Source organism: Cyrtonyx montezumae, unplaced genomic scaffold, assembly GCF_038088225.1.
Source record: "Cyrtonyx montezumae isolate F1298 unplaced genomic scaffold, pur_monq_1.0 scaffold_30, whole genome shotgun sequence".
NCBI classification, from domain to species: Eukaryota; Metazoa; Chordata; class Aves; order Galliformes; family Odontophoridae; genus Cyrtonyx; species Cyrtonyx montezumae.
The window spans coordinates 14,959,869-14,978,740 of NW_027072035.1; the positions used below are offsets into that span (position 1 = coordinate 14,959,869).

At 38.8% G+C, this 18,872-nt stretch overlaps 1 protein-coding gene across 3 annotated transcripts in view; it reads right to left on the bottom strand.

Annotated features, from left to right (window-relative positions):
- Positions 1-829: 829 nt before the first annotated feature.
- Positions 830-18,872, bottom strand: part of ZNF608 (zinc finger protein 608) — a 91,555-nt gene continuing 73,512 nt past the window's right edge. Inside the window, exons 5-11 of one of the 3 annotated variants that reach the window (XM_065744332.1) lie at positions 11,150-11,237; positions 8,209-10,654; positions 6,027-6,444; positions 5,318-5,490; positions 4,288-4,441; positions 2,990-3,049; positions 830-2,006 (exon numbers count right to left, since the gene is read on the bottom strand). In XM_065744332.1, the coding sequence (XP_065600404.1) occupies positions 1,870-2,006; positions 2,990-3,049; positions 4,288-4,441; positions 5,318-5,490; positions 6,027-6,444; positions 8,209-10,654; positions 11,150-11,237 (3,476 nt within the window). In that variant the 3' untranslated portion in view covers positions 830-1,869. Of the gene's footprint in view, positions 2,007-2,963; positions 3,050-4,287; positions 4,442-5,317; positions 5,491-6,026; positions 6,445-8,208; positions 10,655-11,149; positions 11,238-18,872 lie in introns of those variants that run through there. The other 2 variants (XM_065744333.1, XM_065744334.1) reach the window with 2 other exon arrangements.

The following is an 18,872-nucleotide window of genomic DNA, read 5'->3' on the forward strand; positions in this document are numbered from 1 at the left end:
CCTTTTCTGCCCATTTTTGATGAAGTTAACTTGTAGTATGTCACCACTGTAAGACTTCTGAACGTGTTCAGAACAAGGTGTAAGTAAGCCACAGACGAATACTGTGTATTAAAAATCAACAAGCCTTGCTACTAGTCACTAAGGGAACTGATTTTACATCTATAAAAATAAAACAATTATAGCAATATGAATGGCAGATTCATCATAGCAATATAAAAACTCCAAGTGTGCTTGTCTGCTGAGGACCTTTAATTCACCCTTCTGCATTAAGTATTCACAAGGCAGGTGAAATGGAATCGACTTCATAAACAAGCTCTAACTTCCATTAATTCACCCTGCCAAAAAAAACCAAAAAGGTATTAAACTTTAAAAAATAGTTTCAGCAAGTGTTATAACTGGGATATGTAGGAAAGGATAGAATTTAAAGCCTAAAAAACCTGACCAGTAAATCTGACTTTTTTTCAAGTTACAATTAGTGTCTTCATATTACTGTGTACTGTGTTTAGTGCAATATAATAAAATAGGCGATATGACCACAAAATATATTTATATTTATTTTGTGGTAATACAGGTACAAATAGCAATGGCCTTTTTTCTTTGAAGCTACATGTTCTCCATTTTTGCACACCTGCTTATTTTAGAGGGCAATGCAGATATCACAAAAAAAAAAAAACAACAAAAAGAAAAAAAAATCACCTGTATTTTATAGTAACACAGCTGTGCTAAAAAAGGCAAATCTGTAGTGCCTTTTCAAGTACCACAAATGCCACCTGAGTCTACCATGGGCCTTTTCTAAGCCTGCTGGGGTCAAAAGAAGGGGTCCCACATTGCCCCTGGGAGACGACAGTGCTGCAGGCCCAGCAGGGAAGGCAGAGAATCACTGTTGGGCACACTGGTAACTGAGTCCCAGGGAATGTTTCTGAGATACAGACTAGGAACCGTGTGGCAACTTCAGGCTCTGCTACCTACACCTACAACACATGTTTTTGAAGTGGCCCATAGACACCAAGAAAGTACAAAAACAACTTTTTTTCTTTATTCTGATTGCCAAATTATTTAAGGCAGGTATAAAAATGAAAGCATTCAATATACATTTTACATAAAATAAACTAGATTACAGCATAAAACAAGTAACCAGGCAATGGCATTAAAGTCTCTTTTCTAAAACTGGATAATTGTAAACATTAAAAAAAAGACTGCAGGACTATTCAAGTAATAGAACAATCACAGACGTCTTCTGTTATGCAGGCTATTGGTTATCTGCCATTCAAGATTATCAAAAAAGACATTTCATTATTCACAGATGCTCATTATTTTCCATTTAAAAATTTTACATTATGTACAACACAGTTTTTGTGGTACTAAGATCCCCATGCCTTCCAAAGGTATATTTTTTTCACAATACACAATTACAATGAAACAGCGAATACAGTAACATTTTACACTGATGCATCTTAATAGAAGCCACCAAATAGACATCTACATTGTACCAAAGTGTCATCACAGTTAGCCTCTCTGAGAGCTTGTGGGAAATATCAGAAGGGTACGCAAGGTTCAGGCACACTGATACATAACATTATTTATTTACAATTTGAAAGGAAAAAAAAAAGTAGAAGAAAACAGAAAGAAGAAAGGAAACAACCTTTTGTGGTTAACACTTTCTAAACATGACAAATACATTTCTCCTTTTACTATGTGGTTTGCAACTTAGCAGCAGACCCTGTGTGTGAGCCTGGTTATTGATACAAAAAAAGTAAAGAATATATATATATTTTTATATATATATGTATATATATATACGCATATATATATATAAAAACAGAAGTCTAATTACAGCAACATTTGTTACTCTGTGATAAAATCTGCAATTTACAAAAATGAAATGACTGGTTTTTGCCTGCCATTAAGGCATTTCAAATTAACACCATGGAACTGATGTCTGTAATAAAGCGCTTCCTCATGTGATCCAGTCACATGACAATGTACATCTCCAAACTCATCATTCTCTGAAAAGAGAAAGAAGAATGTTTTAGTATGTGGTGTTCTTTTTCCCTAACATTTTCTGCACCTCGGATACACTGTGAAATGAAATCTGCATAGTACTCTCAAACCCATGTAGGAAAGACATCCAAGCCACGTACTCTTCCCTCCCCTGCCAGGAACATACTAGCAGGTAACAAGTGCTGAGATTTATCTTTCTGTTTTGAAACCCTAGCATGCATCAGATCTTTCTGAGCTAGAAACCTTTCTTACTCAAATAATTCCAGCTGAGAGCTTTGCTTGGCCATTTGTTTTCAGTCAGCTTTCAGAAAAACAACTGTAACCACAGAACTTTACAGTGCTACCTAATAAATTAAACTCTAAGACTTAACAGGGCAGCAATGAGAGAGGCCCTACTGTTTGTGGTACTTCGTGTTTTTCAGTTGAAATGAGATCATTACTGTACAGAAAAGTCTCTTCCCTCTTGAAAAATAAGGATGATACTTGGAGAGTAAACTACTGAAAACCTAGTAAAACCTGAGAGGCAAAACTCTCTGATAGTAAAATCAGCAAACCAGGAGTCTTGCAGACTAAATAAACTCTAAAGTCTTCCTGATAGTACGTGGACCTAACTGAACATGAAGTTTTAATCCTTTTTTAAAATAAATGTAAAAAAATACAAAGGATCTAACATATAATTGCAGAATCACTTACTTTACCTTAGTAATACCGATACTTATAACTCATGGAAAATCTCAGATGGCAGACTACTTGTTCCCTGTTCATCAACTACCTTATAATTAAAAGATAAAACAGGACAAAATGTGACCTCAATGAGAATAAAACTATGATTATCCCGGAGTCCCAGTCTTACTTCCTCCTTAACAACCGTGTCACACAAATTCAGACTGTCAGGTTATAAAATCTATCATTTGCTTTCTCCTCTCTATGTTAAGATACATAACTTAAGATTTACTGGCTATTTACCTTCTTTGTGCAGGAAACATACCAGATGCAGATGCCTGCGCAGCCACCTGCTGAGTGGCAACAAGGGCAGCAGAGGTCAATCCTGAGGGAAAGAAGAAATGAAGGAATGTTGATGTACTTCTGGTTTTAATTGATTTTTGTGAGAAAAAGTAGTAAGTACTGCTAAGGTAAGCAAACAAAAGGCACCATTTGGAAATAGTAGGGTGTCAATATTACACAAATGGCAACAGTATTAAAGAAGCCTGCCCGGTATGATCTCCGTGCCTTCTTATAAGTACACTGAATTGTCCTTGACAGATATTTTACAAGAAAATACAACATTGCTACTGATTGTATTCCTTTTCAAGTACTGCACTGCATGCTGCTAAATGGTTTGTATGAATTCCTGAATAGGAAGCTCAGTAGAAGTAATAGGTACCAGGAAACAGCATGAACCAAAAGTCATTGTGAATTACAGACACAACGTGCCAGCTGCTCAGAACACAATACTTTCATAATGACTTATCATTTTACAGTTTTCCTACTGAACAAGTATAATGCATCCCATAGGCATATGGTATCACTGAATCAAACTGAGACATGTCAAGACTTTTACAAAGGAAAAATAGCTGCTGAGGCACCAAGTGAACATAATGAATTAATGTCATTTTAGCAAGCAATTGTGATAGCGTTTACTTTGCTGCATGGGAGGAAACCTCCTTTTAATTCAGCTAGAATTCAGGCTTAGTGAAAAATGGTCAAAGACTGGTATAAAACCTAGGGAGAATGAATCACGTCTTACTGTGCTGCTTTTCCCTGATTGCAATTTTGTGTGCTGCATTTGACAAAATACAAAGAGCTCTCTTTCAGACACTGGAATTATAACAAGCTCAAACCCTTGTGACTACAATGCCTTGTACATAAAATATGCTTATTATAAAAAGCTTTTGTCTTTGCTATACTTCTGTTGCTTACACAATTCTAATTATACAAAAAAGAGGCTGTTTGTTATTCAGTGCCTTTCACCCAGTTAACGTCAGTTTGCAATAGGAATCAAAGCTCTTACATGAATGACACAGCCTAACTGGTACATCTTTAATGACATTCTGAACACCAGTAACAGTACCACTTTTTGCTTAACAAAACCTGATATCTCTCAGGCATGAGGCTATTTATTTACTTTTAGAACTTGCTGTGAGTTTCCAAGCCTTCTTCCTTGTAAATGTAAAGCATTTAATAAGGGAATCTTATTCAAAAAGCTTCCAATAGGCATGGCTTGTAATGTCAAAGCAACAACTTCATAAGGCAAGCTCATCTTAGCACTCAAAACATTCTGCTCACCTTGAAATGGGTCATACTGTCCGGGTATAAGCGGGTAACCCATTCCAACATGTGTGTGATGGTGTGTGTGGAGATGTCGCTGGCTAAAAGGGGAGTGACGATCTCGCTCCCTTTCTGCTTCCCGTTCACGCTCAGCTGCTGATTTTTCCACGGGCTGGCAATAAAAAGTGGAAAATGTGAGATTTCTTTTTTTTTAAAAAAAGAAGGAAATCTCAGCAACAATAAAAAAAAATACTTGCCAATATTAAATGCAAAAAGCCTTTTACATTCAACTGATAAAGCTAATAATCTAACGGATTACTGAACTTGACTCTAATAGAAAGCTGGTGTATCTACCCAACAGAAGAATCCAGTAAGCAGAGATTTTGGCACAACATGCTGCAGCATGAAGCCCCCATGCTGACTTCCTGTTTTATATACTCATAAGTTTGGCTGACTTGCCAATGCCTGAACAATCAATTTAAGCTGGTGAAAACTGATGTAGAGACTTCTCAGCCCTCTTTAAACATCAAATCTGCCTGAGTAGATTGAATGCCCTTTTGAAAATAGAATTTAAGTCAGTGACTCGCTCACAATTAATATCAGCACCAACTTCTCTGAAAGTATTAGCGTTTGTGACAACATGGAAATCTTCAGAAATGAAGACCAAGTCCACCATTTGGTGGATATGGCTACATGGCAAATATAGGCAGGGGATATTACCAAATCCCATAGTCCAACTTCCAGTTTCATTTTCTCTTTCCAAACAGAAGCTTCCTACACAACTGCAATAAGCTGTGCACCAGTAGGTATCTAGGCTTCCATATGAGTCAGTTCATTTAAATTAGGAAGACTCTAAGTACAATAACCCTGTTATCTCTATCACTTCTAATTTATGCCACAGAAGCATCATGACTTGAAATTGATTTTAAGCACTATAAAGAAGCATTATGTATTCAGCACTTGATGTCTGATTGTGAGTTTCTTAAAATGATGCTCTTTACACATCTCCAAATGTACCACTCCTGAGTAACAACAGATGAAGCCTTACAACAGGGGATTTGCTGCGATACTGGCTGGCATGCTGCTGGAGCAAATCCAGTGCTTTGGACTCAGTGGTTGATTTCGCATTGATGCTGGGGCTGGTATTGACTTTCTCCGCCTCTTCTCTCCCTGACATCTTCCCATAAACTGGGTAATGAAAACCTGGAGAGAGATATGCCCCTGCAGGTAAACAAGAAATATAACATCACGTTACTGTTTTCACATTTTGGTTGCAGAAGGGGATGCTGGGACAGAAGGTAATATCAAGTGGCTACCAGGCAGCATTTTTGCTCTTTCTTTATTTTTAATTTTCCTGATGGCTAATAATGGACTAGAGATTATAAAGACAGTTGAGCTGATAACCATTTCATACATTTATGAGTCCTCTTTAAGTGAAAGGAGTAGTTATGGTTTTGACATAAGTGCTTCGAATATTTTTATAGGCAATAAGCTATCTATCAGTCTAACAGCAATAGCAGACAGTCAAGGGTTGAGGAAACTGTCTGGAAAACGTGACAGTTCAAAATTGGAACATTTTGTGTTAAATCAGTTTAATGTATAGAACTTTCCCAAGTGGAAGCACTAACAATACAAACGTCATCCACAAAGCTTCTAATTTACTCTAACTACTATCAGAAATACTAAAATTCAAGCTTTACTATACTTCAAATGTGTAAATCTTAACTACTCCACAAAGCAAATTTCAGAATACATACCAGGATAGCCGTGCATTAGGACAGGAGAGACTGCTCGATAGGCTGGATGGTTGGGATCATACATCTGTGGATAAGGATAAGCATGCAAGTACTGGATATATGACTGATGCTGACTCATTGGTGAGGAAACTGCTACTCTAGCACCCCGAGAGTCCTTCCAATTTACAGGAGTCTTTCGATCATCGTTTTTTATCTTGCTCTCATCCACTGATTGAGAATCAGAACGCTTGACCTCTTTAGGCTCCTCTTTAATGCTTGCTAATGAGACAGGAAGGTTAGGCAGGGAACTTTCCTTGTTAGGTGTTTTTCTAGGGCTGTCTTCTTTTAACTTTTTATCCCGATCAAGTTCTTCTGATTTTTGCTGATCAAGGTATTTAGGCTGATAGACATAATGATGCCATGTTCGTGTATCTGGATCCTAATATGGAGGAGAAGAAAATTTTTGTTCTGAACTTATAGGTTGAAATAAAATCATTATTGATATTCCTCATATTTCACTTAATGCACTTTTAACAGCTAGTTTAATAACACATCCATATTACATAGAGATTTGCTTGCTACAGAGTGCCTTGCGCTCAGAGTCAAACCAATATTCCCATGAAAGGCTAGGAGGCTATTATCAAAATCTAATTCAATTGCTTCATCTTATATCCTTCTTCATGCCTTTAACTACTTTAATCATGAAATACATATGCATTGTATCAAAGTTCCGAGACCACACTATTCATAAAACATTTTAATTAAAGCCCATAGAGATATTTTCCCAGTAGAGAGCAAAAATATCTGTGAACTACAAAATTAAAGCTGCCTAATGATATGTCAGGGCATTTAGATTACCTGGAACAATGAATGCAAAAAACAGATCTAGCTGAAAATATGCTTATGCTGACTGATATTACAAACATTCGTAAATCAGCTGAGGTCAGACATTTCAGCAGGCTTCTCCAGGCTGGCAGTCTTGTTTTAAATTTGTAAAATTACACATGGATAAGTATTCACAGTGTCAACACCACAAGATTTAGGGTACATGTACAGGGTATCACAAATGCATTTTTGCTTAATATATTACATAAAACAGTTTATAAGCACATTAAAGAATTTAAAAGGTAAGTTATTTAGCAGGCTACATCAAATTAACACTGAACAATAATAGCAAGACCTTTTTTTTTTTTAATGCAAAATATAGAACAGCTAAGTGCAAACACTGCTCTAACAGATACATACTTGTGGCACATGCAACGGAAACATACGCACAGAATTAGACACTCAGACTACGGTTCAAAAACTCATTTGAATCAGCAGAAATCTTCTTCTCAGGCCTCTGCCATCCCAGTTCCTTTAGAGCTCTCCAACTCCCATTCACCTGACCCCACTGTATCTTGAAAGACAGACTGCTAGGGCGAAGTCTGGTATGTACCGTACTCCAGAACATGAAAGTGTTAAGCATTGAGGCTCCAGTTCAGAGCACAGAGACAGTAACATCGCCTGGAATGAAGGAAATTTGACATCTAGGAAGGTCAGCATGAGCCACTGGATGAAATTCTGGTTCCACTGAAGTCAACAGCAAAACTATCACTGACTTCAATGGAGAAAGGATTTCATCCATTGTGTGGGTCTGTAGGGGTTTGAGGTTGGTTGAGGAGTGAAGGGGAACTAAACTGTTTCAAAAAGGTCACCTTGGGTTAAGATAACTAGCTGAGCTTCAAGCCAACTCTTCAAAGAACCAGCTCACCCATCTTTTGTAAATGCCAACTGTCATTTAATAAAAAAAAAAAAAGAACACTTCAAACCATGTTTCAAATCTACTTCAAGTCCTCTCGCAATGAAAGCTGCTTATGTTGCTTGAAATGTCTCATTTCTGAACTAAGCAAATTGCTTAGCTTTTACATCTAAGAGTGTAATCTAATTCTTTTTTATTCATGCACGTAATTTAAGTCTGTTCAAGTCTCAAGTCTGGATCCTGTCACCACCTTGCTAGATCTCTTTTTTTTTTTCTTTTTCAAGTAGCTCAACTGAAAGGTCTATTGGTCTATTCACAGACCACAGTACTATCCAGCATGAAAAAAGGATGGCGGAACTTGCTTGACTGCAAAGGTAGAGGAACATAGCAAAATCAGGGATAAAATCTCACACATTTTAAGGACAAACCAAGACATTCTTGTTCCATTTCCTGTGATCTCACCTGTTTAAATCTTGTGGTTGGATCTACCCCTGTTTGCTTCATGGAGTCCATGACAGATTTCATCTCCACAGCCTCTTTTATGAGCTGATGGTTTTCCATTTGTTTGGCTTTGAAACTGTCAGATTGAAGCTGCTGCTGGTGATTGGAAAGGATCTGTGATTTGCTTGTCTCCTCACCTTTGTTAGGGACTAAAGACCCTATTTTAGTGTTATTTTTGCTCAACTCTGGAGTTGAAGGAGCCTTTGAAATAGTTGCAGATGGAATATTTTTCTGCTTATCATCCTTTCCAATTTCCTTCAAGGGAGGTTCATTCTTCTTTTCACAGTCCCTCCCAGTCTGTACCAATTTCTGTTCTGCTAGCCGCTGGTCCTCATAATATTTTTCATACTGCTGTCTGTAAGCAGGGTTAGAAGCCATTAAGGACTTTTGGTCCATATAGAGCCCATAGGCATACTGTCCATAATAAAGTGACTGAGCAAGTGCAGGGTGTCTTTGCGTTATTACTGACTGATGCTGTGGCTGCAAATTAGAACTGCTTTCATTTTTCTTGGCATCCGATGGTTCTGCCTTCTCTTTCTTTTCAGCCTCTTCCTCTGCCTCTTTTTTGATCTTCAGTCCCTGTGTGGTACTGCAGTTTCCAGCTGCTGGCGTGCTGACCTGTCCAGGCTGCATGTAACTTGGAGAATAATAAGGATCGTATCCATGGTAAAAGGGAGAATGACACTCTTTTGCTTGTGCCGATTGTGATGTGGTTGAAGAATGTACTTTTACAACACTGTCCTTATTTGAAATAATATCTGAAGGAGAGCTGGCCTTTGACCTCATGCCCTCTGACCGACTGTCAGAGCCACCATCATCAGCTGCATCAGAAATATCAGAGTAAGCAGGGCTGTTGGTTTTAGCAGCAGCGCTATCTGCACCATTTTGTGTCAACACATGCAGTGGCGCCATTGAAGATTGTCCATTCACCAAAGTGCTGCATTCCATCCTGGAGGCACTCCCTATAGAAGGGCTGGGCGCATTGTCTGTGAATGTGTAAACCTTATCAGCTTCAGCCTTAATACTTGCCATCCTGCTCTCTTGAGACTCAGAAAGTCCATTAGCTAACACTTCATTCTTGTTGAGATGGTCCTTTAAAAAATGTCCAGATAAATCTTTCCCAGACCCTTTTGAATCCTCTAGCTTTCCCAGCTTAGAATCCATCTTAGGGCTTCCAGTCTCTTTGCTTTCTTTGTCCTTTAGCTTTCGCTTCTCCCTTTTCTTTTTGTCTTTGAGTGATGTGAGAGCTGGGTTTACAGTGCTTGGTTCTCCCATAATTGTGGGCTTTGGTTGAATAGGTTTTAGCGGAGGGCTCTTTGGTGTAGCCTGAACAACAGTAGTTGTTAGAGAGGGCAGTCCTGGTATTGTCCCTGTAGTGCTGGTTGTAAAGGCTGTGGAAGGTATAGCTATTAACTGAGGAGGAGCCGGTGCCGGCGTCGGGGCAATGGGCCTGGCTGTTTTCAGTTTGGAAATGTTTTTATCCACTTTGCAATTATTAGCTTTCTTGCCTTTATCACTCAAACCCTTCTTGTCTATTAACCCTTCAGCCTCCAATTTTGGCATTTCGGTTTGCAAATTGCCATCTGTTACCGAGCAATTATCCAGTGTGACTGACATATTAGAAATTACTGGAAGGCTGTTTAGTTCACTGTTGAGGCCCTTCCTTTTGCCAGAATTCTTGCCAGTTTTGGAACTGATAACTGAACTGGCGCCATTGCTGGTCGGTTCCCTTTTTCCCTTGGGTGTCCCTGGGGAAGTAACAGAGGAAGGAGACGTTGGTGCTTTTAGTGGATCAAAGCCTGGCAAATTTGTGCTTGGTTCACTGCATTCAAGTGCCGCATTACTCAATGGTTCCTCACAGTCTGAAATTTTGTCTTCACTGTCAGGCTCAAATTCCAGTTTGTTTTCTGGGTCTAAATGTGCATGAGCCTGATGGTATCGTAGTCCATTAATGTGCTTGTACTTTTTGTTGCAGTTGGGGTGAGGACAGTCAATCAGCACTGGAGAAGAGCAGCCTTGGTCCAAAAAAGTAGTTTCTGTTTTCCCCTGTGGGGTGGTTGGAGTGCTTCTGGAGTTAGTACGAACACGTTTTCCACACTTACTGTCCTCTGAACTGGAGTTCAAGTCTAGCTCCATAGGAGGCTTAGTTTTTCTCTTGTTTGTAGATGAGGGGCTGGCTTTGACTTCATCCACAGAGCAATTTGGGGGTGTCCTGCGCCCACTTGAGTTAAGGCTGCCCCTCCTTCCCTTTCCATTAGCACCACCTCGATTCTTACTCTGAAGTCCCCTAGACTCAGTAAAACCTGTATCATTTCCAGGTATAGCCACAGCTGCAGCAGACCTTGCCCGCTTCCCCCTGCCCCTTCCTCCTCGCATTTCCAGGTCACTCGTTGGAGATTCACAAAACCTAAACATAAACAAGAGCAGATGTCATCAGAAGGAGCTATGAACCGAAGAGGTACACCAAAATAACACCGTTTCCCATAACAGAACCTTCTTGTGTATTGAAGGAATAACGTCCTTCCAAATAAGAGTGTTAAGAGTCTCAAAAAGAATCAGATTTAAAAAAAAAGAAAAACTGGTAAAAAATGAGACTATCTAATTAGAACTGAGAGAAAATTCTGCCAACCCTGTGGAAATTTTAAATTAATCCCCCTTTGTTTGAATCCCACGCATCTCCAACTTCCTCTCAAAAACACAAAACAAAGGGAAATAAAACTGTCCACCTGCATGCCCCCAGCTTTTAGAGCAGAAGGAGTAGAAAGGAGAGTCATTCATTTCATGGCTGCATGTTTTCAATTATAACCATTTGTTTTTTATCATCTCTATGTAGTCTCTTGACAGAGACTGGGAGTGAAAACTTACTCAGCATAGAAAAAACACACTTAGAACAATTGTCTACCTGGGAGGGGCCCAGTCATGTTTTGTGCAGTCCAGAAGCGTTCCCACGTAAGTTTTGTTCCTCCAAGTAACATTTACCACCAGGACACCTGCCAGTGGGAGAAAAACAAAGTATTATCACAGTCAACATCAGAACAACTGGGATAGGGTTTTTTGTTTTGTTCTTCTGATATTTTTTCATTTCCACAAAGTCAGAGCTTTTTTCTTGTTTGCTTTCAAACACTGTGGTCAATACACTTCCTCTTTCCTGGTTTCAGTGACCTCAAGTTGAAACCCTCAGGAAAGAGAGCAAACAAAAAAGAACAAGAGCATCAGTGCAAACGTGTGCGTATGTGTATGTGTATGACAATGTGCATGCTTGACTTTGTGTGTAATCAAGATAGAGCTGACAGAAGGAAATGGTTTTTGCCTTGTCCTGCTGTAAAACAGCAACACTCACCTCTTAATTTTGCCATTATTGCACATAATTGCTTTTGCTTGGCAGCCAGCCAGCATAAACTGAGCACCAACCACAGTGTTTAAATCAGTAGGTGACCAAGAAGAATCTGCTTTGCTTTGAACAATACCATAATGACACTTCTATTTATTTGAAATTGCATACATCCAAACACACAAACACACACACATCTAAGTAATTTCTCTTTAGCAGACAGAAACATCTACTATTTGCCTTGCCTTTTCATCCATGAAAAGCAAAGGACTAGACATGAAATCACAAGCATTTAGTAGGACAAGAGAAATAGCAATGAAGATATATAGAAAGAGAGCTCTCTTAAAAATACATACTGTAATTTAATTGCTTCTTTATTCAAAATTGCTTTTAAATGCAAATACATCTGCCCACCTAAAGGTAATTGAATGTCGGTTAATTTTCAAATTATCCCTCTAAAATGACCAAAAGAAAAATGGGAGGGATGGGAATGTCATTTAAATGTTTTCAGACTCTCCTTCAACAGTTCTTCACACAGATAACTTATCTTGTTTATGGACTAGCCAACATAATGACTCCTTTAATTCACAGAAAACCACACGTAAGCATAAGTCACCTCTTCTCATTAGAACATACAGTGAAATCATGTGTGCTTTACTTAGCAAAGAAAGGCACAATGCAAAATGTTTCCGACTTGTAAGAGGCATTAAGGCACTAATTTGCAGCTGCCAGCCTTGCGACTGGTTTTTCCTTTATACTTCACCCTTCTTCCAGCTCTAGCTTTTACATAACGGATATAATAATGGCATTGTGCCGAACGTTTCTAGCCTGTCTGCTTGCTTTGTCTTAGTGGTGTGATTTCTAATTTTGCACACAAACTATCCCTCTGTGCTGCGCAAAGGTAAAGTAAACATGCAGCTAGCAGCTTATTTCCTCAGGGGCCTTTTAACATCAATGAAGCGTTTGAAGTGTTGTTAGCTGAGATACAAAGGAAGAAGGGATTTCCTTGAAAATTCTCTGCAGCAGATTTAGAAATGATTCCCCACGTGGTTTTTCAGCTACCCCTACAACAGGATGGCTGCAGGATTTTGCATGTAAAGACTCCTGAGGCCTGGATCACTCTCCAGGCACCTGGAAGGACTGTGAGGTCTGCAGCCGTACTGCTCCTTCTGCCCATGGCACCCACGGCCTGGGCCAGGATGGCAAAGGCAAGTGGCTGCTGGCCTGTGTTGATGCCAGCCCTTGGCATCCTGGTGGCCTCTCTGGGATGCTGGAGATCTGGTCACTGGGAGAGATGCCTGCAGCCACATTGCTAAGGCACAGCCATCCCACCCCATTCTGACCCATTCCTGTGGCTTCCAGGTGAGAATCAGTGCTGCCTGAGGGCAGAGATGGATCACTTGGGTCTATCATCATTCTGGAGAGCTCACACCACTCTGTGTCTTGAAAACAGCTCAGAACCTCAAAGTGAAAATCTGGCTTCTCCATTGGATTAGTGCCACACTCAGCCCCCACCAGCCATCCACATACAAGGAAAAGTGGCTCCACTGGCAGCCCTACTGCTTTCCTTCCACACTAAGTAAAACTTTTTCAATATTTGTATTCTTGTCTCTCTCTTAATGTGTGATATACTTACAAATCTATTTATTAACAGAGCTGAGTTAACTTTTACTAGAAACAACACAATCTGTTATTAGAAGATACTAAATGGAGTAGCCATAATAAAACCCTGAAATAAACTAATATTTCAATAATCCTTAAAAAACATTCACATGACCTCCATGTGTAAGCCAGTCAATACTTTACAAGCAAACATAAGTACCTCTCTTACCATCAGTTACACTTAGTATCTTGTTAATTTTGTTAGTTTTAGTGAAGGTCCCAGTTACGTAACTGGGAGGGAAGATTAATCCCCATGCTGTGTTAGAGTAACTGTGTTAGGGACTCAATTTCCTAGCTCTAATAAACAGCACATTACTCAAACATGGGTAAGACTCTACTGAACAGGTAGTGAAAGTAGCTCATTTAATCTTCTAAGGTTATCAAAGAAATACGTCAAAAGAAGTAGCATGAAAGATAGGAATGACCATGAAGGCAACAGGCAACTGGCAGGCCAGTTAGAATAAAGTACTAGGAAACAAGACAGGAAAATAGTCCACTGTGTATGTTCGAGGCATATTGAAGATAAAGGAGTATTATTACTGAATCCAGTCAGTGTGTACTATTTCAAGTTTCTTTGATCCAGCATTCTTGTTCTCACACAGAGCTGAAGCACAAAACAAGAATCTGCCAGCACTTCCTTCCAGGTCTCAGAGTCCGTACACAAATTATACTATAGTCACCTTCAGTTTAACTTCAAGAAACGCATTTCACAGAATCACAAGGTAGGAAAAGACTTCCAAGATTATCTAGTCCAATGGTCCACTTACCACTAATATTTCCTCTCTACGCCTTAGTATAACATCAAAATGTTTCTTCAACACCTCCAGGGACAGTGACTCAACCACCTTCCTGGGCTGCCTGTTCCAATTCTTAACCACTCTTTCTGAGAATCTTTTCCTAATATCCAACCCAAGCCTCATGGGGTGCAACCTGCAGCCACTCCCTCTAGTTGCCCGGGAGCAGAGACTGACCCCAACCTCTTCACAACCTCCTTTGGGGTAGTTGTAGAGAGCTAGAAGGTCTCACTTGACCTTCCTATTCTCCACATTAAACAATCCCAGTTCCCACAGCCACTTTCCATAGGACTTGTGCTTTAGACCCCTCACAGCTCCACTGCCTTTTTCGGGACACACTCCAGGGCCTCAATGTCTTTCTTGGAGTGAGTGGCCCAACACTGAACCACAGTACTCCTGAGTACAGAGGGATGATCACCTTGCAGCTCCTGCTGGCAACATGATTTCTGATAGAAACTAGGATGCTGTTGGCCTTCTTGGCCATGTGGGCATACTGCTGGCTCAGGTTCAGCTGAGCATTGATCGATACCTTCATGTCCATTTCATCTAAATAGCCTTCCAGTTACTCTGCCCCAAGCCTGTAGCACTGCCTGGGGTCGTTGTGGCCACAGCGCAGTTGTCTTGATGAACCTCACCCCATTGCCCTCAGACCAGTGATCCAGCCTGTCCAAATTTGAGCACAGTGCAAGTAATCACAAATGCACTGGCCATTGTCTAACTTGAGCATGTGTGTGCCTCTGCATATAATCTGTCTGTCTCATGAGCTAGGTAACATATCCCACACAGCATCAAACCTCACTGTGGCTTCATCAATTCTTAATAAGTCTCTGTGAGATCTCTCTGCACATCAGACTATACATTAGTCTGCAATTTTAACAATCATTTTCTTATCACTGTCTGAACAAGAGTGAGGGCAGTCTGAAAATCCCTCGAGTCTCATACTATGTCTATGCAGAAATGTATTTTCACTTTAAAAAAGTGCCAAAGAGGCTACAAACAACCTAAAATAACCACTACTGAATAATGGAAGAAGGAATAAGGTGTTTGTAATGCAGGGTTCTGCATTATCTAAGGGTAAATCTAAGGGTATCTGGAGTCTTAAGATTCTAATTCAGCAGACTTGCCAAAATATCTAGTCCAGTTTTTGTGAGGTACAGTCTCACAATAGTGATATATACATAGATAACATACAAATGTTTCTTCTACTACGGTTGTCAATTCAGAGTTTTAACAATTACCAAAGCACAACTTACATGATTTGAATTTAATAAAGAAAAACTTATCCCAAAAGAAGACCACAGATTACTTAACTCCTTTTTGTTATTCCATATGCAAACCATGCAACTACTCACAATATTTCTGAAATGCAATACAATGCAATACACTTCACAGTCCTCAGTGTCAAATCTGCTAAAGTAAAGCAGCTACAGATAACAATTAATCTCAAAAATTTTAACTGATGCTCCTCTATTATTATTAAGGTGTAAGCACGATAATTGGTCAACAGTTAATGCTGAGGGTCTGCCAAAAACAATCTCATAGAGGAAAACAGGGTCACATTTCTTAGAAGCCTTATAGTTCAATTCCCCTAAACTTGTCCATATCTTTCCTACCAAAATCCTTTGTTAGCCAAGATATGACCATATTTAAAACTCTTAACATAAGGTGAAGATACACACAGAATGTCATCTCATGTTCACCACTGCTAATGGAAGTCCCTCCCTTCACATCAGGGGGGATTTCAGTGGCCTGTCAGGAGCAAAAAGAGATGTATGTCAGTATTTTCATTCATGCTGGATGTATACTGAGTATTTTTAATTCACTCATCAGCTTAATAACCAGAACGTGGGTAGCTAGACTGGGCAAAAAAAAAAAAAAAGACAACACTACTTACAAAAAACTAACACATGCACCAAACCACCTTACACAAGCAGTCCTGATAGATAATACAATATACACTATAAAATAATGGTGACAATTTCCACTTGGACTTTATTATGGAACAAAAGGTCAAATATTACAAAAGTGATTTGTAATAAAATCACTTCCAGAAAGGAAACACTTTTTATGAGTTCTGTGAATGGGATATATCTGCAGCTTCCTTTCCCTACCCTTAAATTCTTACAGTGATTACATAGCCGAGAACATCACTAAAATGTCCCTGGCTATTTACCATTAATTATGACATAACAAATTGAAAACAAAGATAACTACATTATTTACTCTCTATTTGAAAACACGAGAGCTATATTCTTTTTAAGTTAGTAAAAGAAAATGAAGATGTGCTATTCTGAAGTAACTCATGGTTATCACAAGGCATGTTAGTACCAAGACAGGATGCTGAGCGTCTAAAACTGCCTTTATATGCCATGTCAGTCTCATAAGGATATCCTTAAGTCTCACAAGCTTACACTCTTGTAGATATTCTTTCATCTAAATTAAAAAAAAAAGACTTAGGGACCTAGTCTAAGGTAGGTAGGTAGTTAGTAATTGCTTTCATGGCTTCATTTCATGCAATAAACATCAGCTAAGGATTTTTATGCTCTGTACTCAAAACTCTGAGAATTAGATCATGCTGTCAGGAATCAAATTCTCACATTAGTATCTTGAATGCAGATCACAGATATTTTAAATACAGGCTTTAGAAAACAAACACATTCAAAGTTCAATTTAAGTTGATATTTCTCAGTTAAGCAGACTAGAAAGCTTGACTTAATATTTTACAGCATAGGCTGCTTTTTTTTTTTTGGTCAGACCAAAGCAATTGCTACTAAATTCTATACTAGTTCACACTGACTATATTCCCAGAAAACTCAAAAGACTAGATATCTGAAAGAGACAATGCACGTGTCTTTCTATTTTTAAAAGGACCTGTTCTTTGCAGAGAATCTGTCCAAAAATATCTTCAAAATTCTGGTGAAAGCTAATCTGCACAAACACTTTCCAAACACTTCTGTAAGTGATTTGATGAAGATTACCTACATGATCTTCCAAATCTAGGAATCACTTGTTTTCTTTTCAGTTACCATCAACTTCTGTTTAAACATAAGTGAAGATCTGCCCAAAATTCCCATCTGGCTAACAGTACTACTTTCTTTCTACATGACACTATTATTTTAGACAAATTTTGCTGATGTCAAGGGAAGATCTGCCTAAATTTACTGTGTTTTGTTACTATTTTTATAAGATTATTTTTTAAGGTTTACTATGACATTCTTGCAGCAATATTCCAGTCATATAGCATGTCTTCAAGGCTGAGATGCAATTATTAAGACTGAGAAGGCATCACATGATCACTTGACATAACATTATAACTAAACCAGTTCTGCATATCTTTCTGATCAGTGAATCCACAAACCTGATGGCAAACCATATTCTATTTGCCTTTTGTTCCAGCTTTGCTAAGTACCAATAATACAGACATGCTGGGGATAGCCAAACCACAATACATGCATCATCAGCAAGTATACCTCTAAGGATTAAACACATTCTGTTCTGCAGCTGGCACAACAAATTTTTTAATCCATGACATCACTGTTCAGACAGTAACTGAATTATTTCAAGTGAAAATAAGCAGAGGTTGAAAATCTTTAAGCTTAGGATTATGTCAAGCTTTTTTTTTTTTTTTTTTTTTTAACTCATTTGCTTCTAAGCATCTACCACACCATCATAAATTCCATATCCACATAAACACCTGCAATTCATTCAGGCATGAAAAACAGAGAACAATGTTTACATTAGGCTTCTGATGCAAATGGATTATTTTTTCCTGATTGCTTCTATCAAGAAAGTAACCTGAAATTAACAGTAAACATTCTGCGTATAAAATCAAGTCTCCTATATTGAATACTGATCTTGTAGACATATAATTTATTTACTACATTAATCACACGCTGTCTAGCATGGAAGAACAACTTAACTGCATCTACAGCAGGTGCACATGTAACAGACATCAACATCAGCAAGTCTGAGAATGTAATGACTGTCAGGTGGCCTGGAAATGCAAGACTTTGAATTTGCTGTATTGCTGGGCTGGATATTTGAAAAGTCACTTTAACCACATCCTGTAATTAAACCATCTGGAGCACAGATCTGCAATTAGTCATCCTGGACATTGGACTTTATCTGAACAAATACTGTATAGCAATAAAGCTGAGAAGATAGGATAGCATTAAGATGCTTAATGAATTACCTCTGGCACAATCATAAACCTTTGAGACACTTAGCTGTGGTGTTAATTTAGTAGTTTATGAAAGCACAGTAAGCTTAAAGGTTAAAAGGTCTGGAAGGCTAAAAACTGCTATTTTGGATCAATTTGCCCTGCTGGAAGCTAAAGCAAGTTCGTGTTGCTCTAGCCACATAAATTATAGCAGCCTCTTCAGCAGCTCAACAAATTCCGTTCTTACCCATTCAACTTCCAGTAAGGTTTGCAACATGTCAACCAAAGCTGGACACATACCTTATTCAATGACATGCCCTTTCCTTCTCCTCTTATGCTGAAGTCATCATTACAATTTATTTAAAGCATCACCATCCCAGCTTGAAAAAGCTGTATTATGCCTTTAATGAGATGAAGCAAAACATATATTCTCTGGACTTACATGGCATACTGGCAATTGCATTCAGAAAGCAGCAATTGTAGAGTGACAAGTATCTCTTGAAGCCATGGACTTTGAGCAGTGAGATGAGTACCTCTGCATGCCACCTCATAATATTTTATTAATGTGAAGATTTATGCCAGAACATATGGACTAATAAGCATTGAAATAAATGAAGGCCTGTTCCCCCACGAGCCCATGTGCTCAAACACAAAAGAACATACAGCCACTTCCATCACT